The sequence below is a fragment of the Echeneis naucrates genome, chromosome 15 (genome assembly GCF_900963305.1).
Source record: "Echeneis naucrates chromosome 15, fEcheNa1.1, whole genome shotgun sequence".
Taxonomy (NCBI): Eukaryota; Metazoa; Chordata; class Actinopteri; order Carangiformes; family Echeneidae; genus Echeneis; species Echeneis naucrates.
Window position 1 is genome coordinate 19,611,503 of NC_042525.1, and position 20,305 is coordinate 19,631,807.

General features: G+C 42.2%; 1 protein-coding gene across 4 annotated transcripts in view; it reads right to left on the bottom strand.

Annotated features, from left to right (window-relative positions):
* Positions 1–20,305, bottom strand: part of birc6 (baculoviral IAP repeat containing 6) — an 87,966-nt gene that overhangs the window by 57,572 nt on the left and 10,089 nt on the right. For 3 of the 4 annotated variants that reach the window (XM_029521942.1, XM_029521944.1, XM_029521941.1), the window contains exons 4-24: positions 15,681–15,874; positions 15,440–15,551; positions 14,555–14,637; positions 14,227–14,452; positions 13,959–14,128; positions 11,616–11,674; positions 9,808–11,460; positions 8,614–8,757; positions 8,277–8,502; positions 7,443–7,603; positions 7,110–7,241; positions 5,985–6,116; positions 4,983–5,149; positions 4,071–4,204; positions 3,824–3,985; positions 3,603–3,734; positions 3,183–3,280; positions 2,951–3,098; positions 2,632–2,765; positions 1,577–1,723; positions 1,302–1,489 (exon numbers count right to left, since the gene is read on the bottom strand). In XM_029521942.1, the coding sequence (XP_029377802.1) occupies positions 1,302–1,489; positions 1,577–1,723; positions 2,632–2,765; positions 2,951–3,098; positions 3,183–3,280; positions 3,603–3,734; positions 3,824–3,985; positions 4,071–4,204; positions 4,983–5,149; positions 5,985–6,116; positions 7,110–7,241; positions 7,443–7,603; positions 8,277–8,502; positions 8,614–8,757; positions 9,808–11,460; positions 11,616–11,674; positions 13,959–14,128; positions 14,227–14,452; positions 14,555–14,637; positions 15,440–15,551; positions 15,681–15,874 (4,602 nt within the window). Of the gene's footprint in view, positions 1–1,301; positions 1,490–1,576; positions 1,724–2,631; positions 2,766–2,950; positions 3,099–3,182; positions 3,281–3,602; positions 3,735–3,823; positions 3,986–4,070; positions 4,205–4,982; positions 5,150–5,984; positions 6,117–7,109; positions 7,242–7,420; positions 7,604–8,276; positions 8,503–8,613; positions 8,758–9,807; positions 11,461–11,615; positions 11,675–13,958; positions 14,129–14,226; positions 14,453–14,554; positions 14,638–15,439; positions 15,552–15,680; positions 15,875–20,305 lie in introns of all 4 variants that reach the window. The other variant, XM_029521945.1, reaches the window with a different exon arrangement.

Sequence of the window (20,305 nt, forward strand, 5' to 3'; positions counted from 1 at the left end):
CAAAACAACATGGACATTCTGTGCTTCTTAACATGTGTGTCTCTGTGTCACCTCTAGCCCATAGTCCCATATGACAAAAGTGAGCAACATAAAACGTAACTCTCTCTGTGTGTGTCTGTTTGTGTATGCTGCTCGATGTGTATGCTGCTCGATGTGTATGCGTGTGGGTGTCCATGTAAGCTGGTAAACTACTCTAATATATTATTGTGGGGCAACAGCGCTAACCATTACACCACCGTGCTGGTGTAGTGGTTAGCTACTACATGATACTACATGTTAAAAATAAATAAATAAATAAACAGACAGTTCTGTGTTTCTCCTGAGAATCTGGAGCAAATTAGAGAAACGAATGGTGAACATGTTCTTCAGAGGCTCACAGATCAAATTCCATTTGACCCACTGTCAAAGTGGACACATTGTCAGAAACAGGACAAGAATCTCTGCTACTTTGGAAAAAATGGTGTGGCTAGCTCAAACTATGTGCCTTTGAGAAAAATGTATGTATATTTCTCAGATAATTTTCCCCTCAGCTCTCCACCCCAGTGAAACTACATAACACTCTAACTCTATGCTTTCTGTGCAATACAAACTCATTATAAACTGAAAATTTGTCAAAACTGAACATGATACTACATGAACATTTGCTTCCCAAAAAGTATAAAAGATATGAATTAGATGAAAACTGTGATGAATAGTCAAGACTTTTGTCTGTAGTAGTCTGTAGCTGTAAGTATAGGGAAGTAGTACATGTCTGAAAAATGCTAAATTTTGAGAGTCGAACTACACACAAATACACCAAAGGTAATAAACAAATCTGATAGAGAAAATACATAGCACACCTATCCCTAAGAGAAGTGACAAATCGAAATCATGACGTAAGAGAAATAATAATAAGAAAAAGAAACACAGGATAACAATAGTGCTATTGCTATATTGCTCTAGTCAACTGGTCAACCGAGGCACTACGAAAGTGATCAGTGAAACAACAAATTACAATGTTCCAATGAAAGCATATTGCATACCTTCACCTCAACATTATTAACACCACTCCCCTGCAAGTCCTTCATTAGTGACATGCCTTTACTTCCCAAGCACATTCTGTGTGCACTTGGGTTTAAAGCAGTTTTTGTTTTGCCTGCTGAATGTAAAGCATTTTGAGCTGTAATGTGTTTTGGAAGGTGCCAAAGAATAAAGTTCATTCATGTCTGTTAGTAACTATGAAAATAAAGTATTACACTAACTTTACTAATGTAAAAATGTTTTGATCCCGAGTGCATCTGTACTTGTTTTTGTTCTTTCACCTGCTGCTGCAGCTTCAGTAGCTGCTGTTGTTTTTCCTGCAGCACCTGCAACTGCTGCTCCGCTGACACCATGGCATGGGACAGCGACTGGAGTGCCACCTGGGCTGCAGAACTAAGAGCTGTTGAAGCTTCACCAACCGCACCAGTCGACAGGCCACCCACCGTCGGGGTCACACCAAACGTACTCACTGTAGTTTAACAGCAGACAGTTAATTAACTCCTAATACAGTGAACCCTGGGCTAAAAAAGCGCACTGAAATATAAACCGTGTTAACCTGTGAACATGCTTGCATCATCTCGTTCCACACGTGTACCATCGCTGGTGGAGATACACGTAAAGTGCAAAGGCTCAACCTCCAGGAGTCCTGTTAATGCTGTGAAGCTGCCCTCTGCTGCTGCACAGCTGCTCACCTTCCCATTTCCTGTGGGGCAAGAATACACCGGAGATCCTGCAACATCATTCAAAGCTACAGTACTCTGCAGATCTGTGAGAAATCTAAACCATCTAGTTCAAGGACACAGAGACCTCTGAGTGACTGAAAAATAGTGTGAGTTTAAATAGAAAGCAGGTAGTTAATCACTGTGATGAAGAAAACAAAAGCATTAGCTGTTATGACAGAACAGCTGTTAATGCTATAGGAACAGGAGATTAGACACTGATCTGACAGCAGGCTGATGCCTTCTCTGCTGAATATCATGCAGTAAATTCCATTTTGATCATATAGAAGTAAAATTACTCTGGAATGTCCTCAGATAAAAAAAAAAAAAAAAAAAACTAAACCAACTATAAGCAACAAACTGAACTATCAACTGATAATTGATTAGTTTACCATGAGAAAAATTAATCATTGATTATCTATCTTTATAAGAATATACAGTTATAGTTAGACATTTATTGGAAATCATTTTGCTATACAACATGCAACAACAGGGCAGTGAACTCTCAATGAAGGTGGCAAGTTTCAGTTTGTAAAACATTGTTGGATGTAACTGTTGAGCTGTGTATCATTATGCAATGGTGGACAAAATAACACATGAATGACATGGTGAGAGTGCTGGCACATCACTTCAAAAAAGAATCTTTTTTTTATCCTGAATAAATAATGTCAAATATTTTCCAACTCTTAAATCAGAGTTTTCATTGTAATATAACAACAAAGAAGAGTATCCAATAACTAGTTTTTTTCCCTCAACCAAAATTCTAAACACACATCTATAATAGAAAGGTAATTTTAAGTTGACTAATATAGCAAAAAACAAAGTCAAGTTCCTTAGTGTCACGTCATTTGCTCCATGTAGCTCTGTTAAAAGACTGGCTGTTATGCTATACCTGAAATTATGTCAGAGAGGTCGATCTCATCTGACTGGACCCCGATGCTGCTATTGAAGGCATTTTTACAAGAGGAGCCACTGACCTCCAGGTCAAAAAGCACAGGGTCAAATGGAGAGCTGTACAGACCGTACCTGCAGGCGAACAGACAGCAGAGCAATGTGAGAAAATATCATCTTATCATTCGAACCAGGTCATGAGAAAGCATTAGCTCAGCAACAGGTGGATATATGGACATCCAGGTTCACTGAGAGAATAAAATATGCTTTTTGCCACAGAGCATGGATGCTGCTCTTGAATTAAATAGTGGGAGAGGTACCGGGTTTGCAGCAGTGCCTCCAATGGCGTAAGGCGGTCCTGCAGCTGTTGCGAGATGGCAGTGAGCAGAGAGGCGCAGGCTGTGCTGCAGCCTGCCAGGTCCTCCTCCTTTACATAGTTCAGAAGCACAAAGTACCAGAAGACTGAGCCTAAAAACAGACAGAGTAAACGGATTCATCAGAATTTTAAAAACTGTGCTGTATGTTGTTTTATATTGTTGCTGAGTTACTTACCACCTGTTGCTGCTGCAGGCAAGTAAGGCATATTGTCTAGGAGAGACTTGAGGAGACACACACCCAAACCCTGTTGACTTGAGTCTCCTTTCCCGTTACTACAGCAAAAATATGAAAATCGTGTTTATCATCAGCTCTGCGTAATCCATAAATGGTACATTACATCACAAAAAATATAAAAACCCAGACATTGAACTGTAACTACTCATCTGGACTATTAACTTTTGCTTTGTGGAGGAGTTTTTGAAGCAAAATTTTGCCACCGCTATTTACTCAAGTCATGCTAGGCTATATTCAGGATGAATACGACTGCCTTGCCCCTTCCCATATTCCACACAAGTAGACCACTTTTTGAAAGTGGCAGAAAAGAACATTAGCAGAATGAATGTACAGCCAACTGAAATCTCCCACGTTCCTTACCTGATACAAAGTGCAAGAAAACGGGCACATTTATGTGCTATGCTCCGGCCGGCCTCGAAGAAACAAACCCGAACAATATCTGTCAGACGTGCACGGGTTTTCACCAGCAGTCCTTCCTTTCCTTCTCTCAAGCTAAAAAAATGAGCCATGAGATAGATTTTCATCACAGAGTCCCACTGGAGCTAATGTGGTCTAATCATCTGCTCTGGCTTTAGTCTTACCTGCAGGGACCATTGGAGAAAACCCCAGCCAACCAGCACAAGATGTCCAGGATGAGACTCTGTGCATGCTCAGTGGCGGGGCTGCCTTCTGTTCCCCGGCACAGTGTATCCAGCAGCTTCTCATGGAAATCTGGGAACTGCAGCATGGCACAGCGCTGGACCCTGATGAGCATAGCACATAGTCTAGGTTAAAGCTGAGTGCTCTCATGCGTATGCAGCAGAAAGAAGGGGACATACAAGATCTGACCTCTCTTTTGGTATTGATGTCTTTTTAAATCTTCTGATAGTGATTGAAACTTCTTGCAGCAAGTCACAGCCTCGCAGGTTCTCTGCTTTTTTCGATGAAGCTGATGTTTCTGTTTTCACTGCAGAGGACTTCTCCTAAACACACATGAATAAACCAAAGAATGAGCATGATTATGTCTGGGTGGTGCCACTATCTCAAACATAGTGGTGGGCCGTCAGGGCCAGCAAGGTCCTCTTTGATGACCCAAACATCATCAGATTTTTTTCCAATATGTTTTTTCCATAAATATGGTTGTGCAGTTTCCAGTTTTGTATATTTATGTTAGAGCTTGTTATCCAATCATATTTCAGCTATCGTGTGCTGCCAGGCTCCAAAAAATCTGCCCTGAGGCCTTTAGAATTAACAATAAGGGTGTCTGTACACTTTAAGGGAAGAGAAACATACAGTTGCACTAACAAATCAGATTTTGAATTGGTGGCACTGGGGCCAGCTAGCAGGCATCACATTGAGCGTGACACCTTATTTAATCACAGTTAAACTTCTGTTGGACAGTGGTAAGTGATAATATTCAAAATCTAAACACTTTGTGAATATAGCTAAGCCCCATTCAAAAGTACCATTTGAGCCTACAACATTATTCAACAGAATCCCAGGCCTGACAGGAGTCACTGTCACTGTCTTGGTTTTACTTTGCACTAAATCTAGACTCCAGATATATAATATATAAAAATAGAGTTGATTTGTCTAAGTTACAGTTCACATTAACAACATTCATGATGACGGAGCATTTTTAAAGCTGGGGGGGGGGGGGGGGGGGGGGGGTGTCTTCCTCATGTGTAGTACCTACTGTTTCATGTGCGGTATGCTCATACCCATTCTCAAAAAGACCAAAAGAAAAGACTGGATCGTTACCTTGGAGGCTTGAGCCCGCTGTAGCAGGGTGGAAAGTGAGTGAGCTTTGGTGCCCTGGGGCTTAGCGCTGGGCATTCTCACCAGAGGCCGGGGGCTCTCCTCCATGCCCTTGTCACTCACTGCTTTCATATGAACCAGGAAGGAACGGTACTTCCCTCCAGCCATGCCTGCATTGGAGGGAGTAGCAGGATAACTGAGAAACATTCATTCGTAACAAAATCCTGAACCATCAAGCTGGGATAATATAAGGGTCAGGATGACATCATAGGAGTAGGGATGCACTGATTGTGAAATTCTGGGCCGATAATGATACCATTTTTTAAAATAAGAATTTGGCCAATAGCCGATATCTACAGATTCCATCTTTTTCTTTTTTTTTTTTTGGGATCATATCAATATGTATTATTGTTAGTCATTCCACAGGGAAACAAAGAAATCATTGTTAAAAAATAACTGAATTGTTTTAAAGTTATTCAGTTGGCCATTACACTATATTTTAATGAGCACAAATTCAGTCATGAATTCATGACGCAATCTTTCTTTCACAGGAAATCTTTTTTTCTTTTTGAAAAACTGCTTCAAAAAGGCTATACTGCTTCCATAAAATATAATTTTAAAAGACTACGTATAAATAAATAGGGCTGTTACAGATTACAATGTTCTTATGCTTCCATTGAGCACAAACTTACAGTAGGCTGGAATATGGGCCTCCTCATAAAACAAAAGTTTTCCTCTTTGGAAAAATTTCCCGTGATTTGAAAAAGAAAGAAAAAAAAAAAAAGTATCATCTTATAGTCCATTTCTTAGTGAGATACACGTTTTTCTTCACAAGGATAAGCATCTGCCTTGTTACAGCCAGTCATCAAGGGGAACATCAGCCGATACCAATATTTGGCTGATGTATCAGTGAATCCGTACATCCCTACATAGAGTGGAGCACACCTAGGAACAAATCCATACGCATGGACACACCTAAATACGCACATGGAGCACAGTTATTACCTTTGACCAGTTTGGGGCTGGTCAGGCTGATCAAGCCTGCATGGCCAGAGAGGTCCAGTCCACTGGCCAGCCATACTGGACCACATAGGATGTCCTCCTTGTGGTCTTCTAGGAACGGACACAGTATGGAGCCTACATAAAACATATGAGACGTCACTTCACTCGGGATATATTGGACACATTGTTTAAATGTACACATGTACGCTCTGACCTCAAAGACTGAGGAGGAAATATCAGGTAATTATATGTATAATGTATATATGCAAATGCACTCACAAGCCAACACTAGTTTAAAAACAAAAAAAAAAAACAAAAAAAAAACAACACTAAATTAGAATTAACAAAATTAACAGTGTTTAGTTCTTTGTTAGGAAGCAGCAAGGACAGCAGAGTCCTCTGATTCTGATTACGCATTTCATGTGACAGCCGATTCAAAAAAATTCCTTACACATCAGAGTTTTAGGTCACATGACCAACTGAAAACTGAGCTGCTTGTTATCAAGACAAATCAGATCAGATTTATTTGTATAGCGCCAAATCATAACAACGTTACATCAAGGCACTTTACATATAGGTAGGAGCTCTATGTATGATGTAGGAGCCTTTGGGGAAAAAAAAAATCCCAAATTCATTCATTGCGAAAACCGAATCTAACTAAACATCTACTGCATGGCAGTGCAGTGTCAGCTGGGCCCTGCAGCAGCCAAACAATTACTGACAAGCTCATGTTTCTGGATGTTCACTCTGGAAATATATTTTAACCAATAAACTATAAACACAAACTGAGCTGCCAAAATCAGTCATCGAATCAGTATCATCCAGAAACTACAGCTGAATCGCATAATTAAGAGGAACCCAACCATCACTGGACACATTTTTGACACATTTCATTCAAAATTTGATCACGAATGAATTTTTGGTCACAGTGATAAATAGTGAATTGAGGTCCTTGACACATTTTTGTCTGTCAGACTCATGAATTCAACAAAGTAAATTTAAAAATGTAAATTAGAATTTTGTTGTTTGTATAGATTATTCATACATTTAGTTTTAAAGCATTAAATATGGAACACACATCAATCTCTAACTTCAACAAAAAACACAACAGGTTTCTTGCACTCTGACCTGAAGTCTCCTCTATTTCCATGAACTGGATGTCTTCGGTAAAGTCATGCAGAGCAGGCTGGCCATTTCTCTCCCCATTTGCATGGAGAATATTGGACAGGGGGAAGGAAATCTGTCTGTCTACTGCTGTCTCTGTTTACAATAGGAGAAGTAACATTTAGACTGTTTAAGTTCATTCTACATTCTACACATCTCAGGCATTCAACAACATATCCCAGACACATAGAGACCATCTTCCAACATACATCTGACGTGTCAGTGCAGAGAACACTGTCCAAAGCCAGCTGCTTTGTGAGTGATTAGAATAAGACAGATTTAGAGTTGTGTTCTCACCGTTGACTTTTCCCAGCCCAGGAGCTTTGTTCTTCAGTAACGTGACCTGGATCTGGGGAATGTTGACAATGTTCGCGTTCAAGACAAACTTGAAGTCCACGTGGCCCACCATGCAGGCTTTCGGCAGAACCAGCTCAAACACATGTTCATCCCAGCTGGAGCTACAATAAGAAAATAGAGAAACTGACTAGATGTGGGGTTTTTTTATAATTACTGCTAAAAAAAAATAAGCAGAAGTCATGATCCAAAACTTCTATTCACCTCAGTACCCAACCCAAACACACGTCAATAACTGTCCGTGTTATAGTTTATTGGTTGTTTTCTTCTTTTAACAACTAATTGTAAGGCAGTACAACCTTATCATGGTTTCAGTGCACATTACGATTACATACATTACGATCCCTGGACTTTGGCATTGAAAAACAGTTTGAAATGTAATAATTCTGAGAGGGAAGTTCTGGAGTTGTGTGGTTTTCTCTGTTTTCTTTTCCTTTTCCTGACGTTTATTCACCTTGGACATCTGACGTAAGAAAACAGAATGGCTCTAAAAATATGTACCAAATTGCATGTGCAGTGTGATATTTTGGTACATTTGGTTGGTGTGTAATTCACAGGTCTACTAAGAGTAATTGCATGATTGACAAAAGGTGCAAATATGGTGCAGATAGCACTACTGAAATGAGCTTTGAAATGGATGTAGCTACTGCTGAAGTTGTTTGTGAGCCAGACTACTTTACAAGCCCCATGTTCCTAACATGCACTTTTCCTTTTGCCTCACATCTTTCCCTCTACACTATGAAACTCTCCAAAGTAAAGAGCTGTGCTTCCAGCCACCTGTCACTCTGAAGCTTCCAGGTGCGGGTGTGCTGCGCTGCATCTCCATGGTGCTGCTGATGCAGATGCTGTGGGTGGCGTCTCTGTTGCTGCTCTTGTTGCACCTCAACCCAGCATGGTGGCACTGTGGCCGAGAAACGAGGAGTCAATGTCTCAAAGCGCGTCAGCTCCACCAGAGACATCAGGTTCTCCATGGTCAGCAGTTGGTCCACCAGGAGGTCCACTCCTACAGCGAAAAGAAGAGGGAAATTCAGAACAGAACTCAGTTTTTTCACATGGTTGATCATCAGACCATATAGTGTTACGTGGAGAGTTAATGACTGAAAGTCACTTCTACCTGTGATCCCTGGACTAGAAGGGTTGGAGGAAGGTTTGGCCCCCTCAAGTTCAGCCCCTTTAGAAAAGGGGCCATCAATAAACATGTCTCCATCGTCTATATCATCACACACCCCTCCAATTTGAAGGAAATGAAGTTCTCCACCTTCAGATGACAGTAGAAATAAAACACTTCACATTAACACACAAACCATCCAACAACTGGAGCTGAACTGTACCATCATAACTTCTGAAAACAATGAGTTGTATAAAATGATTCAGCAAAAATGTATTTTATAGCTACAGCAGGGCTGTACAGATCCTATTGAAGCCTAATTACAGTGTATCTTACATAACATCCTGAAAGAGTGGTGTCCACCTTAGTGTATTATGGCATTTACGTCGGCTTTACTTCTTTTGCTAAATATGGCCAAGAAAAGTGGAAGTAACTTCTTTGTTTATCGATGCAAAAATATAAATAAACAAAACACAAAGCTGATGAAATTTTAAATCTTCTTACAAAGATCGGAAAAGGGCAGTTGATTCTAATGAGAAGCAAAAAACACAATATCTTTACATCACCCACAATCAAGGGCTAGGGTTATGTGAATGAGAAGATGTATTTGATCATCCAACAATAATTAAGTGGACAAATTAAAGGTGTAATCGAATGGAAGATTTGGACTATAGAGTGATAGCGAGTAGTAGTAAATAAAATATTTATTGAATGAAAAAAAATATACATAAATAATATCCTATAATGTCCTATAATATAAATAAATAAAACTGTTTCAGATTAACCCTTCTAAACAGAGGGTCCTCGCTGGCGGCCACTCCATTTCCAATTATGTAACTTGGTGAATGTTTGGTCTATCGGAAGAAATTCCAGCGGTTCCTTAAAGCTGAGAAGTTGCACTTCACATTACGGTCATTACAGTAATTCTACTCACGTTGTTGCTGGAAATTGCCGAATGGGCAAAAGCTCTTACTTTCGGGCGGTATATGGTTAAAATAAGCAAAAGGTCCTGGTGGACAATGGAATTTTTGGGTTAATTAATTAGTTTTAGTATTTAGTTTAGTATTTCTGATTATGTGTAAAAAGTTATGAATGGACAAATCAATGAGCATTCAGCAAATTGAAGCTACTTGGTTCATTCCAGTAGTGAAAGGGTGTGCAGTCAGCAAAGCAAACACAGCCAGAAACAATAATGCTCACCTTTGGTGCAGGCACAAAGGCGATCGGTCCCAGAGCAATAGGTAACTGATACAAAGGGGTCTGTCTCCTCTGCTGACCCATCCCTCTTAGGCGGCTCCACTTTGGTCAGGACCTCTAATGTGGACAAGTCCAGAATCATAATGTATCCAGCACGTGTGGTCACCACTAGGTGGCCCAGGCCTGCCACCTCTAACCGCTTGCAGTCTTTGGGGCTTGTGGCAGATGTGGACGAACTATTGACTGTAGCGCTGCTGCTGGTTTTGGCTGTAGTCACAGTTCCAGAGCCAGCAGACCCTGCCAGGCCCATTCCAAACCCAGACAACCCATTTTTTGGAACAGAGTGGAGAGGCTCCTCTGGAGCTTCTTCACTGTCATCTTCCCTGCTATCAAGCACATCTGGAGGAAGCAATATATGAGAGGTGATAGCATCACAAGGGTCCCAGATCTGCTGAACCTTTACTGGCTCTTCATCTAACGTGACAATACGAGTGGAGTAGTTGAGCTTGTAGAGTGCAAGATAGCCCCCTCCACTCCCACTGTTAGAGAACCTCTGCTGTTGCTGGTCTCCCGGGGGCAGGATGAGGGGTGTCTGAGGTGGTGACTCCCCAGGGTGATGGCCTTCTAACCCATTGGCCAATGGGTGAAGAGGTTCCCCTTTGCGTTGGCTGCAGAGGGCAGAGTGCATACGGTTAAGATTGTTAAGAGCTTCCACTTGGTTGGTAGCACTTACAGATTCAGTGCCACAAGGCTGCAAGCCAACCAGAAGGTGCACACCATCCCAGCAGGGTGTGATTGAGTCCACATAAAGATTATCATCTTCCAATTGTTTGGGTAATCTCAAGCACTGCACCAGTGCTCCTGGTCGAGGTGGGACGGAGACAGTTGTTGCAGCCAGTGTGCTCCATTTGTCCACCGGACCATCTAACACTGCCAGATTAGTTGCTGCATCAGCAAACTGCTGAATATAAGTGATTGGAGGATCCTGAAGGAGAAGCTGCTCATGTGTATCAAACTCCATCTCTATGATCTGTGGCACAGTAAAACCCTCTTCGTGGAGCCCCTTGCTCATAATGCTGTTCATTTGAGCAAACACCTGGCCTGAGGATTTGTCATCCACCTCTTTGATACTGTACAGCAACAACACGGGTATAGTCCTGCGTGCAGGCTGCAGAGAGGAAGAGCTTACAGGTTGTGAGCCTGCTAAATTATAAGATTCTTGCTGTTGAGATGCAGTCTGGGGACTGCGGGTCTCTATGTCCATTAGACCCTGGTCTGCCAGAGCCCCAGGTTGAAAGGGTTCAGGGCCCTGAGTTCTTAGGGGTCCCTCTGTGGTCCTGCACATTGTAGATGCAGCTGTGGATAGGGGACCAGCTATTGGTGTACTGGATCCAGAGCGATAGCTGAGCAGGCCTCCAGCCAGCAGGCAGGGAAAAGGAATGTTGTGGTGGTCAAGGACCTTGTCCTTTGTTTTTGCCTGGCTGTGGGCCTTGGCTTGGTTTAGTGAAGGGTTGGCACCCAGCTCCTCCAGGTCTTTGACAGTGTCTTCGAGAACACTGGCAACCACTTCCCACTGGAGCTTCTCTGGCTGCTGGAGCACACTCAGAGCCGTCACGCCGAGGCTTACGTCCATGCTCTCCCACTGAGACTGCTGGCCTGAAACACCACAAGAGGTCTGAGATTCTTCCTTCCATACTGTTATACCTATGAAACTATCAAACATTATCACAGTCAAAACAGGTGTGGCTCATTCACGGGTTTATAATAAGCACAGCTTAGAGGCCAAACGGTTCCAGTTGAACCTGTCATACCTGTTATTGGCTCTGAGCGGGAATGCTCATCACTGTCTGAGTCCTCCAGCTGGTCATCACTGGAAGACAACAGATGACCAACATCACAAACTGAGATTGTTGTCACAGCTTGAGGACTTAACAGTAACTGCCCTGACATCGCCCACTGGGAGAACATCTCGGGCCAAATGTATAAATCCACGAAACAACCCAATCTGCCCCATAACTCCCATTGACACAGGATGTGACACTGTGATCTCTATCATTCTTTTGACGATGTGTACATGCATTATTTTAGAGTCAAACCAGCTAGTAAAGTGATGAGAAAATGGAAAATAACAAGTACATAGGGCTGGGCGACATGGAACAAAATCCTATCAGAATATTTCATATCAGCCGATATTGATAGTCGATATATCACGATATAAATCTAATCTAAAACAATTTCTGTCAAGTTTAAAGGTTCCTTTTTACTCCTATGTGAGATGGGAAGATACCACATTAATATTGGTTGAAATATTATTTATTTTCTGTCAGAGGTTAAGCATATGAAATCTACTACAGAGCTTGTAGAACTGCATTTCAAATAAATAAAATTATTATATAATAAACTTAACTAAAATCTTAATTCTGACCAGTCAGAAGCTTCAAGTGTTAAAGGAGAACACAAACGCATATAGAAAACTAAATTCTTTGGTCAATTACAAAAAAATAAAATAGATAATACAAAATAGGAAAGTCTCAATTCTGACCAGTCAAAGGTCGACACAATTTGCAGTGCACGCTACACAGCTTCTTGTCAGACTTTAAATAGTCAAAATATCCCCAAACTACCAAATTCCTCAGACCTTTCTTCTCAACAATGTCTTCGTCTTTTGAGCCTTGGGCTCTGTCCATTGGGCTGTCTTCGGGAAACATAAACATAAGAATGTGTGCTTACATTTAGGCCAGCTGCATCACCTGCTCTGTGTGTGTGTGTGTGTGTGTGTGTGTGTGTCAACCTAGCCTGACATAGCTGTAACTCTTTGGCCCAGCATGGCGCTATTCTCATTATCATTAGCTGTTCATGCTGTCTGTCAAAACATGAATGGAATGAGACCATGTCTTATATTTTTATCAAGGTTCATGAAAAGTTATCTGGGCAGCACGGTGGCATAGTGGTTAGCACTGTCGCCCACAATAAGAAGATCATGGGTTCGGTTCCCAAGCGGGGAAAATTCAAAATTTAAAATAGCGAATGCGAGCGTGAGTGGTTGTTGTCTGTGTGATGGACTGGCAACCTGTCCTGAGCGTACCCCATCCCTCGCCCAATGTGAGCTGGGATTGGCTCCAGAAGCGGTTGAAGATGAATGAAAAGTTATTTAGCATTATCGTTTTATTGCCCAGCCCTACTAGTACACAGAATTTAACGTAAAAGCATCAGACAACTTCAAGGAGCTGTATTGATCATTCAGTTTATAAATATGCATTCATTATTGATGTTTACACTACAAAACATAACTGAGAATTTTAAAACACAGAAATACTTGTTTGGGAGTTTCCTTTAGCATTGCTCAATAGTCAAGCCTCGTAATTTATTGTTAGTCATTCTGATCGATTCTGTTTAATATTGTCTGATCAGATTTCAGTGCTTCTGACTATTGAAGTTGAGAATAAAACAAGACTTTACAGTGAAAGTTATTGTTTTAAAGTTTACTGACCCCGCCCTCGCCTACTTTTAGCTGGGATAAGCAGTAGAAAATGAGTGAGTGAGTGAATCAAATTATCATTTTTATTACTTGACTGAAAATCAGCCTGTGCCCTTCTTTTTGGTAACAGAAGGGTAAATATTCCAAATATGAGTCACTGTTTTTTCCTGAAGTGTCACCTTTAATGTGACAGGGCCAATAATCAGCTTAATGTAATGGAAAAGTGACAGCAGCTCTGTAGCACTAAACTATTCAACAACTGTTACTGGAGGAACCTGTCCATTCACTTTTCACCATGAAAACAACTTCACAGATGCCAAACAGGAAGGTATACAGACATGAAAAGAAAACAAGCATGTGTGTTATTATTTATTGTACTACCTTCTTCTTTTTGCAGCTGTTTTCTGCTCTAATTTAGTTACTGGTTACACTCAACTTTGCTCTACACTGGAGTTTACATTTTGCTATACCAACTTCTGCCTAGAGAGGTTGTTTTTGTGTTGCAACAAGAATCTCTGTTGTGTTGGTTTTTCAAGCTATTTACATGCTCTTCCTGAAGTGAAATTGAGGCTTATACCACTAACAGGCCACAACAGGGGTAAATGGCTGTGTTCAAGTGTTGTATAAGTGTTTTGTGGAGCTGGTGTACATGTATATAAACAAATGTGCAATTCACCTGTCTCCCTCTAGCTTAGGTAGGTCTGAGCAGGACGAGGACTCCTCCAGCCAGGCCAGAGTCGGTCTCCGGGACTCTGTCAGCGTCTGCTGGTTCTGCTCTCCTCCACACAGTATCAGCTGCCTCAGGATGGCAGGGTCGTATGGGTTAATGTCAAATTTCAGGTGCACCTGTTCATCACACACACATTACTGTGGGGGTCATTTTCTCTGACACCTGAATGTGAGGCATGGGACAGATGATACCAATCACAGTTCATCGGTCTGACCTTCATCATTTTGGAGACATCCCAGATGCACACCTTGCCCCTCTTAGTCGCAGCAGCCAGGAACTGTGGACAGCTGCCAAAGCCGTAGCAGGTGATCTTGTCTGAACTGTCGGGGCTATTGGGAAACTGGGCGGGGCTAGTTGCTAGTGTCACTGACAATGGGACATTCTGTGTGTGCTCGCCCTTTACAAATGGACAATTTGGAGAATGTCGCTCGTGTTCTGACCTGGGGTTAGTGGGGAAATGTTGGACATTACACGAGTGTGGAATGAAAAACATTCTGCATTTCATGAATTTAGCAGCTAAATAATGTACGATTTTCACTCACCATGGCTCATCTGTAGGTTCCCAACAAACCAGACACACACTGCAGGTGAAACACATGGCTCTGTCATCCCCTGTTGAGGCAGGCTGTTGAACGAAGGGAGGATCATTAGATCTCACTAACACTCACTTAGCTACAGTAGCTTCACAAAGGATTCTTCACATTCTGCTGAAGGCTGACTTTGAAATCTTCATGCTAGTAAAAGTGAAAATATGTTTTTAGAAAATGTATGAAAAATCCACAATTTCTCTTATTTACAAACATATTCAGACTCTGCTGTCTATCCAGACTACATCATGTTTGCTTTGATTCTCCTTACGATGTATTAACACCTCAGAAGGTCTCCGTCAAGGTAGTTTTTGGGGTGAGGTGAGGGGACAGAGACGCTATAAAGGAAAATACTGACAGCATCTGAAAATCCCAGTCCAGCTCATCACATGAATCACACCATGCCTATGTTGTAGCATGGTGGGGGAAGCTTCACACTCTGGGGTTGGTTGAACGTAGTCATGAGTGTAGCCAAATATACAGAGGACAGAAAACCTGATCCACATGCCCCAAACTTGAGATTGAGGGTGCAGTTCACCTTTCAGAGGTGGCTATGGCACAGCAGTATGTATTGAAACTTTAAAAATGACAACATTAGCCTCTATCGTTGTAGGAACACTTAAGCTTTATGTTGCTGGAATGACACCAAGACCATGGGTTTGAACAAGAGTTGCTTCCATGGTTACAGTCTGTTACATAAAGCAGTGTTTCCTCCTCTGACTGAACAATTCTGCAGTGACCCGAAACATCCTTCTGACTACAAGCTAATGTTGTCAATGTGTATGAGTTTACTCATTATTTCAGACAAATGAGTTTGACACAAGTTCGCCTATAACCCACCTGATGGTAAAAACCTGCTTGAGCCATCGGGTCAGGCTGAGCCCACCTGTAACCAGCGTGTGGCCACGATGTAAAGGTCTCCCTCCTGTTGGCTTCGCTGTACATCAGGGATCTGCAGAGTGCAACACCTGTTACAGGCTAGCCCACTTTCTCACAGGAAAAGAACCTTAACCCCAGGACAAGCATCCTGACATTTTAAAGTAAATTTTTTTGACACTTCATATTTTCACTGCTCACTCACCTGTCCACTGAGCGCCCAGGCCCCACCCCAAGCTCAGGCCTGGCACTTGGCAAGAGGTAGGAGAGCCTGTCCATGATGGATGAGGCCACAGACAAGGCAGCTACGTTCTGGCTGATTTTCTTCAGTTCACTGACTATAGAACTGGCCACCAACTTCAGCACATGGTGAGGGAGATGGAATGTCACTGTCGCCCACTGAAAGATAGGAGGAGAGGCAAAGGGTCAAAGAAGGGATGCAACCATGTGCAATATGTTCTTAAATAGATGCTGTCATGTCTTGTTCCATGTTTCTCCTTGCTGCTGCATGTTCGCAACAATATCACCACAAAAGGGTTATGTTGCTTTCAGGTTACTCCAGTTGAATGCTGTTCTTACTGAGGAAGTTAAGACTTAGCTTTAATGTGGGCAAATAAGGTCTTCAAACTTCTAGAGTTGTTAACAGACGGAGAACCCGTTTCAAAATTTAATTCAATGCATCACAGAGAAAGTCTAAAATATTACACACTGTCAACTCAGTCGTGAGGATATGAATCTAATATAATGTGAATGTGTTACTCCTGTGATTATCCCAATGCTGAAATTTCATTATCATTATCAATTTCATTAGAATAAAGTTATTTATTCCAATATTAGATCAAATTTTAAATAGTGTGAAGTGCAGTGAGTAACATGTTCAATATATTTTGGTCTTAATGGATCATTAATGTTTACAAAAACATTAAAGCAGTCAGTAAGCAAATAATCAAAAAGTACTCAAAAGCCTCATGGGTTATGGTAACCCATAGTACAAAATCCCAAATCACAGAATCAAAATCGAACTAAGGATTTAATAAATATCACAACTTTGCTGTCAAGTCTGCTCACAAAAAAGTTTTTTGCCCATGTTGTTACCTTTGATGAAACTACAACATTCACTAATAATCAAACGACATCACACCAGTCTCATCCAGCTGATTCCACAGACACCACACTACAGTAGCTGAGAGCATCTGATTCAATGTATGACAGAAAACTACAGTGTGAAATTTTTTAATCCCAGTTTGCAGTCTATGGGTTTTGGGATAGTTGCAGCTTTTCATATATGCTTCATTTTTTGTTGTTTTTTCAGGCTTACTTTTTATACATTTGGTCATTGCAGTAAGGAAATTTCTTCCCTCTCAGATGAGCTGGCTCCTGAGCCAGTAGACTCATTACTCAGCAAGAGAACATGTAGCAAGTTTCAATCAAGATTCAAAAGTCAAATCAAGTTAGATGTTAAAATGTGATGGAAACCATAGTAGTTGTGTTGCTGATGTTTACTCAGTCTGATTGTGTTGAGTTCTTATGTTTCAATGTAGTGGCTAAACATGAGTGAGAGTACAATCAGACCTCCCAGCATTTTGAAGTATTTCGCCTTCTATGAAGTCAAAGGGAAAAGGGATCTGGACAAGCGCCTCTTGTTGTATGTTAAGACACATTGAAAAAAAAACTTCCAAATTCACGTTTATTTTAATTATGGCTCATTACAAATATATGATATAAACAAAAGTAGCAAATAGTAATATTGTGACAAAATAAGTAAAGTACTAAAATGAAATGGGAAAAAAAAACATTTTCTATTAGAAAGAAGCGAAATGGCACATTTATTAACTTTAATATGTAAACTATAAACTTTGATTATAGCCATAGCTAATTTTCCGTCCGTCGTCCCTTGGCACGATAGTAAACTATACAGTGATATTTAATGACAGAGCTGCATCACATGTATTTAAAATATTTACTACCCATGTATAAAAGCCTTCCTGTTGAGAAGACTTTTACACACTTGGTCTTTTGAGACATGTGCACAAGACTAATTTCCACTGTACTGTAAATCCTTAAAGTTGGTTATTAGTTACTGAAGATGTTTAAAAGTAAATCCCATCACTTTGAAACCATGAGCAGAAGCAGTCTGGCTTAAATGATGAGATGGATCAAATCAAATCAGATTCATTTATAAAATGCCAAATCATAAAGTTACATCAAGGCACAGAGCAGGTCTAGACCAAACTCTTTATAAAATTATTTAAAGAAACCCAACAGATCCCCCGATGAGCAAGCACTTGGCGACAGTGGCAAGGAAAAACTTCCTTGGATGTGTGGTAAGTCAAGTCTGATATGATGGATGGGATGTGAGTTGTTAAGAGATCAAAGGGAAAAGAGTTACGGAGCTGAAACAGATTAAAACTGTCAGATACATGCCAGTGACGTGTCTTGGTAAGATGTTGTTCCACCACATGTCTCCTGAGCAGCTTCACTGCTCCATGTCTCTCACACCATCTGTGTGCAACATATCACTTAAATATCTGACATAGTTTACCGGGACTTAGATCAGGTGACGATGGAGGTCGTAGCACCAAACCATAAATAATCCCTCAGCTCATGTGGATGGAGACTTTGCCATCCTGTGTCTCACTCATTTGTCAGGTTGTGGCAGGATGAAGAAAGACCAGGAGAAGAAGGCGAGTTTGAACGTTTTTAATCCTCAACCAAAAACCAACTGAAACAGGAACAACTTTACCCTTGAGCCTGGGAACATAAACCACGCCCCTGGCTCACAGTCTTGCTAGGTGAGAGGCATAGCCCCTGGTGTCCACCACACTGACGTGTCAGACACGAACTGGGGACCCCTGTCCTAGGTGATATCTGACGGAGTACTGAAACAGGCAACCCAGGAGGACAGAAACACGCGTGCAACGTCCAAGGACGTCGTGGAGAACAGAGGGACAACCTCTTGCCACATGGTGGTTTGTGAGAAGGTGCGTAAAGCCCTGCGAAGGAGGTAGAGGTCCCACTAGGTCCACATGCATGTGGTCAAAGCATCTAACTGGGAGCGGAAACGGTTCGATGGTGACTTAAGTGTGCTGGTGGACCTTGGCACGCTGGCACGCTACACATGAAGCCGCCCATGCCTTAACATCTTTATGGCAACCGGGCCAGACGAACTTGGAACTGACCAACTTCACTGATGCCCGAACTCCACGGTGTGAAAGAGTGTGCACCGACTTGAAAATTCAACAGTGCCAGGCATCCAGAAAAATGGGGCGGGGACAGCCAGTGGAGACATCGCAGAGAAGGGTGGGCTGCCTTCCTGCATCACCGTATCCTCTAGTTTGAGGCCAGTGCGCATTGTTCTAAGGGTGAGGACATCCGGGTCTCCAGGCTGCTCAGCAGCCATAGCAGAGAAATCCACCCCCAGGTGCACAGGACACACGAGCATACGTGACAGACAATGAGCAACAGGGTTTGACTTCCCAGCCACATGCTGACTGTCCGTTGTGAACTCAGATGGCCGCAAGGTGGCTCTGCTGGCGAGCCGACCACGGACATGATGGGGGTCAGCGGTTTATGATCCACATAAGCCGTGAAGGAGCAACCGTCCATCAGGAAGCAGAAATGAGGGGTTGCAAGGTGCAGTGACAACAGCTCCCGGTCAAAAACACTGTACTTGCGCTCACTATCTCACAGTTTTCAGCTTAAAAATGCAAGTGGCTGCCACGCATCTGCAACGCGCTGTTCAACCACCACCCCCGCAGCTATGTCTGACACATCGGTTGTTAAAGCTATGGGTGCCCCAGGTTTGGGATGGGTAAGGAGGGCAGCGATAGCGAGGGCACACTTCTTCAAAGACGTGGACACGTTCAGGAGTCCAGTCGACAGGGTCATTTGCCTTCTTAAGCTGTAGGGCTCTGTACAGTGGCTGAAGGAGGTTGGCTGCATGAGGGAGTCAATGGTTATAGAAATTCACCATGCCCAAGAACTCCTGCAACGCCTTGACAGAGACTGGGCGGAGAAATTCGGCCACCGCCTGTTCCTTAGAAGGCAATGGGTCTGCGTCCTGTGGCGGTAATTGCGCCATATCACACAGTCTCACGCAATCGCTGGATACCGCAATTAACGGATTGTATACGGAAACAACTACAAGGAAAACTTTATTTTGCCTCTGCCACGCGAAAGAGCTTCATCTTCTGATATTTCCTGGGATTTCTGCTTCCACCATGGGGAAGTAGGCCATTAGGTAGATAAGTAAGCTGTTTTTCTTTTTTTAAGGTGACGTATATGTTATGTTGAAACTGTATCTGACTTCCTGTCTGGTATGACCCAATGAGATGAGATTGACACGGTTTAGAAGTGGCCTCTGTGAAAAATAGACTTGCTATGGATTCCCAGAGCGCTGCAGCACTTCCGCTCCCAGTAGAAATTAGGCTTGACTTTGAGTCATTGATGAAGAGAAGCTCACAACGTCCACCAGCACCCACAGCTGCTACTGAGCACTGCCCCTGGAGTGTCCCGGTACCTCAAATGAGCACTGCGGGACGCAGCGTCTAGCCTTGCTATCGAACCACTGGTGGAAAAAGCAGAGGCCATTCCCACGCCGTCTCCGGGCAGCAAGAGCGTAACTTTGGGTCTACCTAACTCGTTGTTTGTTTATTTATTTATTTGAATGGTAACAGCCCGGTTTAAATGACAAGTGACGTCAAAGGCGAAATTAAGAGAAAACATTCAGATATTTCCTAAAGCTTGTCAAGATTCACAAGATGAAGTTGCACTATACTTCTCTCTCCCTCTTCCGCCCTGCTGCAGCAGGACTGGCATGTAACGTCACGT